The sequence below is a fragment of the Conger conger genome, chromosome 4 (assembly GCF_963514075.1).
Source record: "Conger conger chromosome 4, fConCon1.1, whole genome shotgun sequence".
Lineage (NCBI taxonomy): Eukaryota > Metazoa > Chordata > Actinopteri > Anguilliformes > Congridae > Conger > Conger conger.
Genome location: NC_083763.1, coordinates 29,181,610 through 29,196,499, shown reverse-complemented (window position 1 = coordinate 29,196,499; position 14,890 = coordinate 29,181,610). Strand labels below are relative to the sequence as shown.

Below are 14,890 nucleotides of genomic sequence, written 5' to 3'. Positions count from 1 at the left end.
AGGGTGGACTTACCAGCCACCAATACGTTTGTGGGTTGGCGGTGTCTACTGATCCTACACCTGTGTGTTGTTCTGTGTGGCTATAGGTTCTGTGTTAGAGATATACCTGGGCGGGTGCCTCCTGTTGTGGGAATAGGAAAAAGACCTACCTTTGGGACAAGCAGCAACCCCAGAGTCACAGTCACCGTCAGGTGAGTGTGAGCAAAGAATAACATGAGCATCCAATCAGGGTGGAGTCCAGAGGCCAAACTGAACCTAGACACATAAAAACATATATGCACAGATTCAGGCTAGAGTTTGCAAGAATTTACAATGATCCACGATTTTACAACAAATCAGTCTATAACACCAAATGTGAGACACACTTGTGTTGTTTTTGTTATTAAAAACTTAAACGTAAAGCCATTTAGTCAACATGAGTTCTATACTGTGTCAGCATAATTCACAGCTGAATCTAGTCCTACCGCCGAATTCCCACAGAGATCCATTCAGTATCGCTTGTAGGACGACCTGTAAATAACATATCCAGTGATGTTGCTAGGTCACCAACATCAGGAAGTCATTTGATGCAAAGGATATGCAACAAAACATGACTACTTTCATTTGCATAATATTGCTGTGTCCCAAACATTATGGTGCCCTGAAATGAAGGGACTAAGTATAAACACTGCTGTAATTTCTACATGGTGAAACCAAAATGTATAAAAATGCTTTATTACAAATCTCAAATTGTGGAGTGCAGAAGCATGATGGGTCTTTGTCGAAAATGTTATGGAGGGCACTGTAGCTAGCGAAATATCTTGTGTGAAAATAAAGTACTAAAGCAGATATTTTACAGTGATTTTCTTGGCTCATTACTCTTATGGCTAGCATACAGTAGTCAGGGCTACGAAGCTACCAACAGCTAGACAGAATCATCTTGGGGGTGTAGGCGGGGTTGAGAATGGGGGAGTCAACATCTTTGTGTGTAAGGTGGAAAGCAAGGAAAGAAATCCTGCAGAGTATGACTTTAATAATTATTCAATGGAACCAACCCAAATTACATGTTTCTGTGTTTTCTTTACAAGCTGGCTGTTCATCCAGTTATCAGGTTGTCTGTCTGTCTGTCAAAGTGGTAAGCTTTTCCATTCCAAAGGAAAGATATGTAAGATCACTGTGGTCATTAAAGATCACATGACACTTGTTGCAAAGAGTTGGGGGTTTGCCGGTGTCCTAACCCAACCTAGCATAATTTAATTGCCAAAAAATCCCACTCCATCTCCACTTCAGCTGATGTGTGGAGAGTGTTCTTGTGCAAAATGGCTGCCATGCAACACCCACACATTGGTGGTGGCTGAGGTACGTTTTTCCCCTCATCACTGTGAAAATCTGTGAGTGTGAGAAAAGTACTATACACTGAGTGTGACCACTTTATTTGGTAGATGTGGACAGCACCTCATTAATGCTAATATCTAATCAGCCAATCATGTCGTAGCAACGCAATGCATAAAAGCTTGCAGACATGGTCAGAAGTTCAGTTACAAGAAATGAGACATAAGTAACTTTGACCATGGAATGATTGTTGGGGCAAGACAGGGCAGTTCAAGTATATTTAAGTATTTCGATTTTCAGGCACAACAGTTTACTGAGAATGGTGCGAAAAACAAAAAACATCCAGTGAGCAGCAGTTCTGTGGGCGAAAACGCCTTACTAAGGAATCTCTAAGGAATGTCTGAAGCACCTTATTGAATCAAGGCCAATTCAAACTGATCTGGGGACAAAGGGAGGTCGTAGCCAGTACTAAAATGAGTTTATATGTAGCCAAGTGGAACCTAAATGTCAGCCAGTTGTCAGCTTCAGCAAATGTATGGCACACTTCCTGTTTGGAGTTTACTTCTACATTCCCTGCAATTATTAATTTATATTATGTATTTAAGAAAAACTAGAATCCAAACTTCCAACCTGTATTTTAAAATCTTTAAAAATTATGGTTCAGTTTCAGATTATGCTGGTCAAAATTGAATTTAGTCTAGGACTAGGCTTATTCTGTATCCTGGTCTTATGTTTTTGAACATTTCTAATATGTTTTAATACATGCAAGAATTACTCTTACATCAGGTTTCATTCTCTTATATTCAAGAAATTACATATCAGGTTTCATTCAAATTGGGATGAATGATGACAATTCCCGGATTCACCCTTACTGTGACTTTTGACGTTGATTTAACTCCATAAAAATGCTTTCTCTGCAGCCCCAAAGGGAATAATAATATTTTTACTTGAATTATTGAATAAAAATAACAAAACGAAACATGCAGAGCTCCCAGTGGCTACAGACAGTGAGAAGGACAGTAACAGGATATATACTGTAACAGAACAAAGTTATTTTAAGCCCAGGTAGATTTCTTCTCTCCCTGGCTTCCCTACGTAAGCGTATTTCACTCAACCTCTGTGTGGATTTTCACTGCTGCTGCTGGAAATATTAATCCGTTTGTTTCAAAATCTATACATATAAATCTTTGCATGCACCATTTGAAATGTCTATCCCATGGAACACAGCTGGAGGAATAATACATATTAGAGCTTATTCTGTCATCGTGTTCCAAAAGGTACTAATGGAGCCATGTACTGCTTTGTTTTGTTAAAGTAGGGCAGAAAACATGGATGTATGCCACAGGAGATTTGTGAAAATCTAGAAGAATAAAAGTATATAATAAAAATGTAGTAATTACACACATAAACTCCACACATCCATTTTTAATCCTCCTGTGTCATTTCAAGTTAATAACCTTTAATGACCAGATGTTGTACTGTGCTTTATGAAGATACAGAAAATAACCCCCAAAGTAAAATCGAATATATTTCTCTTGAGCCCCGTGTCAAAACAAACCAACTCTAACCAGGTCACAAGTTCAACAAAATTGACCAAGACCAACAGAACAATGCAGTAAACAAGTGAAATATATATTTGGGCCTTGGGTTAAGTATTAAAGTGGGAGTGTGAAATTCTGTTAAGCCATTATCTGTCTTAAAGCCATACTTCACCTCATGTGAACTGGCCATTTTCAATTGTGATTGGCTTTTTTCACATGTGAATAAAAATGTCCACATGTGCAAAGAAAATAGATTTCATGAAGTCATGTTAACCTTGCATATTTTCAAAAATCTTTTTGCATTAAATGTGAACTACAATTTTCACATGAAAAACATGGGACTTGAAATGACATAAGTTACCCTTTTTCTGCTCTAATCTAATCTTTCATCCCGACTGCCAACAAAAATATACCAATGAAAACTTGTATATTCACTGGAAAATGAAGATAGAGGATTTTGATAAATGTGATCGGACTTCTGTGAGGTCTTCTGTTGAAACTTTTCTTCATGTCCGCATTGAACAGTTTGCTCTTCTGCTGCCATGAGTTTCCTTTTCAGTAATCGTTCCTCAAAGACCTTCAAGCCAAAGAAGAACATTCCAGAAGGCTCCCACCAGTATGACTTGCTGAAGCACGCCGAGGCCACACTGGGCAGCGGGAATCTGCAGCAGGCTGTGATGTTGCCGGAGGGAGAAGACCTCAATGAGTGGATCGCTGTTAACACGGTGGATTTCTTTAACCAGATCAACATGCTGTACGGCACCATCACAGAGTTCTGCACAGAGATCAGCTGTGCTGTCATGTCTGCGGGGCCCAGGTATGAGTACCACTGGGCCGACGGCACCAACATTAAGAAGCCCATCAAATGAGTGCCCTTCCCTAAGAACTTCCTGTCTGTGGCCAAGACCACCCTGAAGAGGCTGTTCCGGGTCTACACTCATATCTACCACCAGCACTTCGACTCCGTCAGGAGGAGGAGGCCCACCTCAACACCTCCTTCAAACACTTCATCTACTTCATACAGGAGTTCAGCCTGATTGGAGGGAGCTGGCCCCACTGCAGGACCTGATCGAGAAGCTGGGATCCAAGGACAGATAGAGTCAAAGTCTGTCTGTGATCCTCTCTGTCAGTCTGTCTGTGATTCTCTCTGTGAACATCTGTGATTCTCTCTGTCAGTCTGTCTGTGATTCTCTCTGTGAACATCTGTGATTCTCTCTGTAAAGTCTGTCTGATTCTGTCTGTGAACATCTGTGATCCTCTCTGTCAGTCTGTGATTCTCTCTGTAAACATCTGTGATCCTCTCTGTCAGTCTGTCTGTGATCCTTTCTGTAAAAGCCTGTGTGATCCTCTCTGTCAGTCTGTCTGTGATCCTTTCTGTCAGTCTGTCTGTGATCCTTTCTGTCAGTCTGTGATTCTCTTTCTAAACATCTATGATTCACTTTGTAAAGTCTGCCTGTGATTCTCTCTGTAAACATCTGTGATTCTCTGTCAGTCTGTCTGTGATTCTCTGTAAAGTCTGCCTGTGATCCTCTCTGTCAGTCTGTCTGTGGGGCGACATGGCTCAGGCAGTAGAAGCAGTCGTCTGGCTGGATCCAAGCACAAATTGTCAGCCCAAATGAATGCTCAGATAATGGCTGGAAAACTATAACATCTACAAAGCACTCATATGCTTTATGAACTGCCAAATTACACACATTTCTGAAATGTGATAATAGCAACAAATCCATCCAACCTGCACCTTTGATACTTTATTTATACTAAAAAAAACCCTTGAAGAAATATGTCATCCCTGTAATGGTTTAATTAAAATTTCTGGCACAAGAAAACACCCCAGCTGCAGCATATTATGAAGTGACTGGACAAGCCTAATTGCCAAATAATCTTGTGTTATTATGTTGTTTCCAGCTGGGAGTGTGGTTCTAAATGTCAGCTGAATAACCCAATATCGTCATTTATATAAGTGTGGCGATGGGTTCATTACAGGCAGGATGAGGACAAAGTGTCACAAATTGGTATTCAGGACATTGAAGAAGGAAAGGGTTATGTAGGTAACCCAGGTTCTATGAATGAAGGTCAACACGCCACCACATGGGTCAAGCCTCACTGAGGCTCAGCTGTTAGGAGACAGAATAACACATTAACCACTCTCTGCACCTGCATGGAATCATACTTTACAAATACAGGTAAAAGTCTGGCTGCTCATTCAAGAGAGTCCAGGACTACCCTTTATTGGAAACAAATAAATCACACCCTGAACTGAGGGGAAAATGGACGGTGAAATACTATAACATAACCACCAGGTGAGAACACCCTGATGTCCACAACAGGTGTAACTGGGACTAATGAAGGGGGCTCTGCCGCTTACAGAACAAAGGCCACCACAGACAATGTCACATTCAGGCCGTAGAACCTGCCACTGCACAAACTTCTTCCAACACCTCTGAACAATGTCCAAGATTCCGCCAGCCCTTTGATTGAACGGCCACCACTCCCATAGGAGGGGGCAACCCAGCACTGCTGTAGGGCAACTCTATGCGGGGTTAGGGAGGAGGGAGATGGCTGAGCCTTCATCCGCTAACCTCAAACATGCTGGGTGCACAGATAGAGCATGCAGGTCACTCACACACCTCGCCAAGCAATAGCCAGAAGAAAAAATGCTTTTAGTGAGATGAGCTCCAACCACACACCGGCTAGGGGCTCAGTGGGGGACTCTACTCTTTGGTGCGTACAGCCTCCATGCCCCTCTAAGAAAGCAGCTGACAAGGGCCCACACTTCAGAAGGGACTGAAAAAAGGACATAACCACTTAGTTGCCATCCAAAGCTGCCTCCGATGGGGGGCCAAACACCTTCCCTGGGACCACTGAAGCTGCAAGGACTGCATTACACCGTAAACATGATAGCATTTTAGCTATCTTCCATAGGCATGGATGCAGAGACTTTTAATGCTCTGCATGGTCTTGCACCAGTTTATAACTTTTTCCCCAAAAGCCCACAAGGTCACTCCTTTTTTGAAGATGCAGGCTATCTGGTAGTCCCAAAAATATCAAAATAAAAACTTACGGGTGGTAGAGCTTCCTCCTACAAAGCTTCCCCACTACTGTGGAACACCCTTCCAAAATGTATAAGGGAGTCAAACACAGTCTCAATACTGAGGTCTACATTAAAAAAAACACACCTTTACAATCACGTTTATAATCAGTTATAGCTTGGACTCTTGGCATGTTTCATTCTGGAGATGGTTGCCAGATAAGGCTAGTGGTTATTTAGAATTCCACACAGAACCAATGGCTCTGAGCATGCATCAATGCTGCCAGTGGGGTGAGCTGAGTATTTTGTGTGGTACATGCATTCTGTTCTGTGCATGAGGAAATGCTATTCTATGTACTAATACATTTTAGTGCCTAACATCCTTTTTTGTTTATTTTTCCTGGGGGGGCACTGTTTGAGGGTTTTCCCCCCATAACATTACATTACATTAATGGCATTTGGCAGATGCTCTTATCCAGAGCGACGTACAACAAAGTGCAAAGTGCATACCCATAACCAGGGATAAGTGCGCTGAAAGACCCTAGAGGGATGTACAATTTCAACTGCTACCTGCACATCAAAGATAAGGACCAGGGCCTATTTGATCATCAGATTTCTTTTTTTTCTTTTCTTTTTTTATCGTAATACCGCAACACGCAAATGTATGAACAAACCGCTTACCTAGCCAAACACTGCTTACCTAGCCAAACAAAACATCCTAATACACAAGTAAATATCACAGGTAAAGACAACAATTAAGTTTTACAGGGAAGTAGGGAGAGACAGGGAGAGGTGCAGCTTGAAGATGTGCGTCTTCAGTCTGGTCTTGAAGATGGTAAGAGATTCTATTGTTCTGACCTTCACGGGGAGTTTGTTCCACCATCGTGGAACCAGAACAGACAATGGCCGCGTTTCCCGATAGCGAACGTTCTTAAGGAGTTAAGAACACTCTTAAGAAGGGTTTGGCTAAGAAGGATCCTTAAGTTACGAGTGTTTCCCGAACACCTTCTTAGTGGTGTTCTTAAGACTACGCTTAAGAAGGGTTGACAGAACGTCAACAATAAAACGTCTACAATAAAACAACACTGAGAATAACGCGCGGGGAAATGAGGCGCCAGAACGCGATTATAAGACTAATTGCGGGCTGAATCCACACTTTTCTTTTCTAATTTGCCATGCGTAGGCTATGTAACAGGGTAGGAATTTCCTCATTTTCGGGGCAAAAAGGCCTTTGAGTGAAATAAGAGGATGTGGAGAATAAATTACTTGACTTTAAAGTTTTGATTTTAGTATGAATCAGGGGTGAAAGTGGATTGAAATTCTTGCCGGTACTACTACCCCAACCATGGGGCACTTTGGCAAAGACAGACCCTATGAGACAGACAGCAGAAAATTGGCTTGAAACCGGCTACGGTTTGCAAGCCTATGGCCTGGTCGCAAGAGTGCAAGAACCGGGAGAACAGCTGACATCCCGCAGGAGCCGCGAGTGAGGCCGAGGGAGGGAGGCGGAGCCCGGAACGAGACTCGACATCCCGGAACGGGATTTGACATGGACTCTTTTAACACTGAGACATTTTAAGCTGTTCTTAACTTGTGTTTTAGTAAGTATAATAAATCTTGTTTTTAACCTTCCGTCTGCATGTTGTTTTGGGTCAACAACTCCCCAGTAGAAATCATTGGAGTTACACTCCACACCTGTAACATTTCTAAATTCTTACGTTTATTTTGTGTGCGAATCATGGCCAATTACACAAATATAACAATAATAATAAATGTTTAAACTGGAAATAAGGTGTTAAATAACTGTGGAAAGGGTGGAGGTCTGATTTGAACCTGAGGCTTCCACACGAAAAACGGCAACATTAACCACTACACCATCTACTGCCTGCCGACTCATGGAGGATTTACGCCGTAAAGAACGTAACGTTACTGCGCACGAGTATCTAACTTTAGCCCTCACAATAAATAAAATACGTTTGCTTGACAACGGATCTCACAGTTTTGTTTATTTGACTCTTTTATTTGCACTGCAGATGCTGGTTGAGAAACGGTGTCTCATTCTCTTGTATGCAAATGCACAGTGATAAAGGAATCTTTACTCTTTAATCTTTAATCTGCCGTGCTCAATTTCATGTGTCAGTTGCCTAATGCGGCTGGATCTGCAAGCGTTCGGTCGCTACGAAGCCTGTTAAGTTGGCCGGGTTTCCCGATAAAGAACGTTCTTAAGAGATAAGAAGGCTCTTAAGAACGCTCCGGACCCTTCTTACAAAACCTTCTTACGAAAGATCATCTTAGGCTAAGAAGGTGTTTCGGGAAACGCGTTTGCTTCTTTCGGGAGGCCTAAGAAGGTCCTTAAGAACGTTCTTAGCTTAAGAACGTTCTTAACGCGTTTGGGAAACGAGGCCAATAGTTGTGAGCGGGAGGAAAGGGGTAGTTTACCTCATATGCTATTTGGGGGCTCCCTTCTGTTACTCTGTAAAGCGGCTTTGGGATAGTCTCATTTAAGTGAGACTTCTTATTGATATTTCTTACTGCAACGGTTATATGAAGTGCTTGCATTCTTATAGCTAGCTAGCATGGACTTGTGTACCAAACCTGCCTTAGCATAGCTGTTTGCTCTGCCAAGTTGTTTCAGCTTTCTGAATCTTCTGTAACCAGAACGTACGTTTTATGTGCTGCATAAGCCATCTCGTGCATGCACATTTTAGCAAGGTAAGTCAGTCACTCTTAATGGAAAAGAGGAGTGTGAATGAGCCGGCAGACGGCAGACTCTCACCTGTATTTTTAAGGTATGATTCCACCCAGGTGGGGGGAGTGGTTAATTTGTGTTGACCGATATGAAATAGAACTGCAATAAATATATGTAGAGACTCAGCAAGCAGGAGTTCTGGCAGACTTTGCTTGAACATATTGGGAAATGTCTGGGAATGACAGCCTGGGATTTTCACATTTTTGCACTGTGAGTAGCTTTACTTTTCTCACCCCGGTTCAGGTCTTAGTCAAAAGTCTATACATTGTAAGATCAGCAAGCAAGTTCATATTTCTGTCTTCTGTAATCATTCTGTAATTGCAAATAATGTTTGATATCTTTGTGTCTTTTGAGCCCAAAAAGCATTTGGTTACTGTGTTATCCTGCTTTGCAGCACACATCTAGGTTTGGTGGTAGAGTCGTGCTGTGTCGCCTCTGTGTTGCCGGCTTTTGAATGTGTTGGATTTTCAGCAACTTGATCCAGATGACGCTGCATGTTTTTGTAGACGCAAAACTTGAACTGATGGCATTGAAGGTGTTGTCAGGAAACTGGGAACTGTTCATTTAAACACTCTTAAATTACTGATTAAGACTTACACTTATGGACAAGAAAGCAGCTGCGCTCAAGGTGTTTTATGGAATGCATAAACTTAGTTTGAAGCAAAAATACACTTATGCAGCAGGGCCTTTTACATTTGGTAAGCAGCGTCATAAGGTCCAGTCAGAGTGTGATTTTGTTTGCTGTTACTGTATTATTTCAGAAAGAAATGAAATCAACTTTTAGACTACTACACTTTCTTACAAAGGATTATTTTTTCATACACTTTCCAAACTAACATTTAATTAAATAATAAATTACTGTAAAAAATATGAAACAGGAAATCCCAATGCTAATTGGGATAACAGAAACATTGTATTACAAAGAAAGTTTGCAAATAATATGAAAAAGAAGGTCTGCAAAGTGATAATAAAAGGTTAAGTTATTAAAACACTATCTATTATCATTACAATATTTCTTTACCACTCAGCTGATAAGATAATTGCTTACCTGATGATATGGAATATTGCAGAGATGACAAGCTCGTTGTGGACGGCGACAGCCATGTATCGAGGCTCATGGAATGCTGAAGGCACCGTCCTCACGGCGTAGCAAAGGTACACTCCCCACAGAAGGAAAAGAAACTCGGCTGAAGGAAACACAGATTGGGACAGGGCCGTTAGCGGAAGGCCGAATAACTTAATTTTTCTCCCAGCATTGAAATGACTGGGCCTCATGCAAGAATCACACATACAAACATATTTGTTCTTAAACAGAGTTCTGAAAAACAGATGAGGTGGACAGATGAGGCCAAGAGCTGTCCACCATACCTTTTCCAGGCTATTTTATGTACTTCTTTGCAAGCTGTAACCTGGGCATCCTGTGTTTGCAGCTAACTAGTGGTTTGCAACTCGCAGTGTGGCCTCTGTATTTCTGTACACAGTTTGATTACAAAGGTAAAATTGTTGAGTACAGAGCCAAAGCAAGAAAAATATGTATTTGTCCCAAACATTGTGAAGCTGTACTGTATATATACTGTATATATCAAGACCCACCGCAACCCACCAGTTGGTCCTAAATTACAGTTTGTTGTCCATCCACCATGGCAATAGCAAACCCTGTCTCCTTTAGTGTATGTGAATGCTAAAAATGACTGGTTTGAGGGGCATGCATTGATTACACATATCAGTGACAGATTATCACTGTAAAATGAATGAGAGCATATGATTACAAAAATAAGAAAAGAACATATGGGTTGCATAAATATGTGGTTGTTCCCGCTTCCCATTTTTTACATCAGACTATTTGTTCCTTTAGATGGCTAGCTCATAGCTAGATGAGCTGCACCATGAGAAGTGAGTGAGAAGAAGGATATGAAACACAAACAATATTCTGCTTTCCAGCCTCAAACCAACCTTGCAGCCTTGTTCTCAGTGCAGTTTAAACACATTTGTTTGCGGGCCCTATGGTTTTGTTGCTATTTTTATGTATCTATTGTCCAGTAACCCAGATTAATTTTCCTGAATGAGTTTTTGGTGTCGCCTGGAAGAAGGTGTTCAGCAATAATTTAAACAATTACAAGAAAAATATTAAACACAAGGAATTTGTTTGGTTGGACATCACTTTTCTACATAATATTGCTTGCGATATGTCACTTGTTATGTTTTTTGTTGGTATTTTCAGTTTTACTGTAAATTTCTGACTGGTCCGGTCAGTCTTGTGTGTACTATGCAGAATATTGGGACATCCAAGGGTTTGTTCTCTCAACCAAGTGAACCCACAGTAGTTGATGCCAGCAACTGAAATAATAAAAATAAATAATATCCCAAATACCCCAGACAATGTAGTTCCCCTTTATATGCTCACTGTACGGGTCCTCGCACAGGCTACAAAATATGTAGGGGTCCTCGCACGGGGCTCCAAATTAGGTGGGGTCCTCGCACGGGCCGCCAAATAACGTAGGGATTTTACTCTCTACGAAACCGGGGCGCCAGTTAATGTTATGTATAACTGCTAAAAAAAAGTAATCAGTCTCATAAAATTACTATTATCAGAAATATCTAACCACAAATTTAGTATTTTAATTAATAATTAAAATAACCAATATTAATGATTAAACATACCGATAACCTGAAGGTTGGAAGTTCTTCGAAAGACTGCTTTAAGTCGGCTCTCATGTGTATGCGATTCCAAAACGGACACCGGGGTTTAATAAAATATATTTATTAAACAAACATACAAACACATAACAGATAAACTAACGGAAATTTAGTTGGGTAAATTAGTAGGTTAAGTTAGGGCGTGTATGTTTGTGTGTGGGCGCGCGCGAGCGCGCGTGTCGCTTGAACAAAGGAAAGGTAGGAGTAGCTAGCTTGAGTAAGCTAGAGTTCTGGGTGTGGTAATGAGTTAGAGTTAGCTGTGAGAAGGGACTACTCGCATAGTTTTACTCTATATATGCGCAAAAGACGGCAAATCAATTCACGTACATATATATGTAGCTAACCAAACACATTACAATGGTAGGATGGTAAATACTGAAACACAGATTCACTAAAACAGTTACACTAAACTAAACACTGGCTATGCCTGAATGTTTGTTGTCTTACTGAGTCCATACGCATTGCTGGATCCAAAAGATGTGCTGTCCTTATAGGAGCCGCGATGGTGCTGTGAATGCGTGTCCTGGAGAGATGCGCAGGCTGGGGCGTCTTAGCCGCGCGTTGTCGTCTGGTCCACTCGGTTGCTGAAAGGATGTTCATTGCAGTTGTTCTTTGGTGAGCTTTGCAGGGGTAAACTGATGTAGCGTTCCGCGTACACCAGTTTCCACTCGCTATAGGCCACAAAGTTACCGCAAGGTAACTGGGTGTGTCCGTAGGCCTGGTAGTGCGCTGTGCAGCATTCAGCCTCTGTCCGAGTCTCGGAGCTGATGAGCTGAAGCGAATGGTCAAAAAGGGTGCGTCGAAGAGAAGAAGCAGAAGAGAATAAGCAGAAGAGAGATCCCAAGAACGTGTCTTGCTCTTATACGGGAAAGTTTATTGCTCCCGCCATTACGGGATTGGCTGAACCAAGTTAGACGTCATTCGTGGTGGACGTCGCAGAACTTTCCTGTGGGAATGTGGAAGTTGTAGTCCCTACATCCCCCCTGTGGTCTCAGGATGCGGCTGAAGCCAGTGTTCCATGAGAGCACAAAAGTCAGTTCACAGTCCACAGGTCAAGTAGATTGGGTCGGTAACACAGTTCACAATTGACTGACAAACATCCAGGCATTTATCAACAATTAACTAAACTGGTCTAAAACACATGATACAAACAATGTGAAACACTAAGGTCGAAAAGTGAATACATTGTCACAAAACATAAGAAACCTTGGTGAAAGGGTTAGTCGTTTTGTTAGTTCAGGTGTTTTGTTAGTTATTGGATGGTGTCCAGAAGGTGGAGCACCAACAGGAATGACCCAGCCATGAAAATGTTCAGATGATGTAGGGGTCTAGGATGGAGAGGCTGTAGCCTTTTTGGAAGTCTTGTTCAGACTGACCAATTGTTCTAGTCCCTACAGTCAGGTTGCTGACGAGGGTTGTCATCTGAAATATGTGGGGACATTTTCAAATTAGGGCAGCTTTCTGTATCCAAGCTTAACCTTATGGCTGTGTCATCAGGAAGGAAATGGAGAGGTGGTCTCATTTCTAAATGATGTGGTAAGCTCACAAGTGGTCTTGTCTTGCTTGGGGAAGAGGTGGAGTAAGGCACACTGGGGTGTGGCAATATACTTGTAAAGATTACACTGTAGTTTCTACATGCAATACTTTACGATGGTTCAGTAGGTGTAGAAAGAAGCAATGAACATTTACGAGTTATAACAGGTGTTGGATTTAACTCTAAGGTACCTACTTACGATCTGCGTTTGCTGCTGCTACATGCAAATCTAAGTGGCTGCTATAAACTACCAGTTTATTTTGCCACCCCCCCTTTGGTAGGAAAAGTGTGCAAAAGAAAGTGGTCAAAGCTTCAGCTGGGAGTCTGCCTGTGAGGAGATCAGTCTTATTCATTATTTTGATGGAGGTTGAACAAGACCAGATAGCTCTTTGGAGTGGTTACTCAAGGCATACACACTACTGAACAAAGGTTAGAGGCTTTAGTTGTCCTCAGAGGAACTGAAGAAGCTCTCTTCAGACAAGGTATCTTCCCTATCAGAGTCATACTGGTGACTCTGAGGCTTGGGCCTACCGGGTCGGTCTTCTCTCCAATTCCGGCTGGAATCAGAGTGTGAGAAGCGACCACGGTGGCTCTTAACCGGGAACTTACTCACATGCCGTTGTTTTGAGCCATTAGACTTTAATGGGGTAACTTGGGAAGTGCCGGCGGGCTTGGTTGGAACAACGTGCTTAGCTGTTTCCAATACTTCGTTCCTGGGCACAATCCTTAAAGTGCCCCAGACCATTTGGGCCTCATTTCTTAATTCAAGGGCTGAGTGTTGGCCCCTTGAAAACAGTGAAACATGAGTTTCGGACGCAGGGGTGCAGGTTGTGCACAATCTGAGGAGTCTCCATTAGAGCAAGCTATGGAACCGGGATCTGACAAACCTGAATCCATTTCTGACCCCCCTTCCCCCACCTTGTGGTGTAAGGAGGAAGCAGGAGAAGCTGGAGTTGGGCAAGCCTGAGAAAGCAGGTTTTCAGAGGAGAGTGGATGTGGTAGCTTGTGGCATCCACTCTTCAACTAAAATAATTCCTCTCTGTAGGAATTAAGATCTGATTCGGCTCAATGCAGATCACGCAAGTATTGAACTGCTTTCTTGCCAACACTTTGAAGCTCAAGTAAAACACTGGTGTGTTGTCCTTTGAGGTATGCCATCTCTGATTCTAAGTTTTTGTTGCTCTGAAGAGCAAGACTAATCTGTCTGGCAAAATTCAAGACCAGACAACTTAGAATTGGGTCTTTTGAATGGTTGGGTGAGTGACCTTTCTCGTTGATTAAGGAGAACATTTCTTTCCTACAATCAGTGAGGTTCATCTGATTCAGGAAAGCTATGTAGCCAGGTGCTAAACCGTGGGCTAAAAAGGAAAGGTACTCATCAATAGATATGGGTTTCATATCTCAAGCCAAATAAAGCTAAACGCTGAATCAATAACTTAAGAGGGTACTCTTGAAGTTAACTATTTCACAAGGGCCTTGAGCTCCTAAAAGTTGGCAATGAATTGTTTCCCAATATCACAATCCAACATACAAGTTGTGATGATGGATAAAGAATTTAAAACGCTCTTTGAATATTCTCTAACTATAGTACAAGGTAGCTATAGCACCACACAGGGACTCGAGTTGCACTAGCGGTACTGCAATGCAACAACAGCAAAATGACCGAACAAATGGCGGATATTTAGACCGTTAAATAGGAACTGTGATGCTGATCACATTAATCCTAAATACCAGAATGTGACAGGTTGAAATTACAATTAAATTTGAATTTAAAAGTAAAATAAAATTAATTATTATTAAATATTACTTTAACAAAGTATTTAATTAATAATAGAGTACGGCTAATAATACTATTTTTGATAATACGAATTATACCGGAAGGTAAATGCCAATCAACAAACTACCGTGTAAGATTACGAATGTAATGCCACAATGTTACACGAGGGGGCAGTGTATTAAGAAAACGGCTCATGCAGGCTTTCAAAAATGGTACAAGGGTGACATGTAGTGGTCTTTGCACTAGTGGCTAT

At 41.7% G+C, this 14,890-nt stretch overlaps 1 protein-coding gene and 1 pseudogene across 1 annotated transcript in view; one reads left to right on the top strand and one right to left on the bottom strand.

Annotated features, from left to right (window-relative positions):
• gpr158a (G protein-coupled receptor 158a) overlaps positions 1-14,890 on the bottom strand; it is a 112,356-nt gene that overhangs the window by 6,593 nt on the left and 90,873 nt on the right. Inside the window, exons 8-9 of the mRNA XM_061237354.1 lie at positions 9,678-9,816; positions 150-255 (exon numbers count right to left, since the gene is read on the bottom strand). Of these exons, the coding sequence (XP_061093338.1) occupies positions 150-255; positions 9,678-9,816 (245 nt within the window). The remainder of the gene's footprint in view (positions 1-149; positions 256-9,677; positions 9,817-14,890) is intronic.
• LOC133127378 (MOB kinase activator 1A-like) lies at positions 3,395-3,950 on the top strand (annotated as a pseudogene).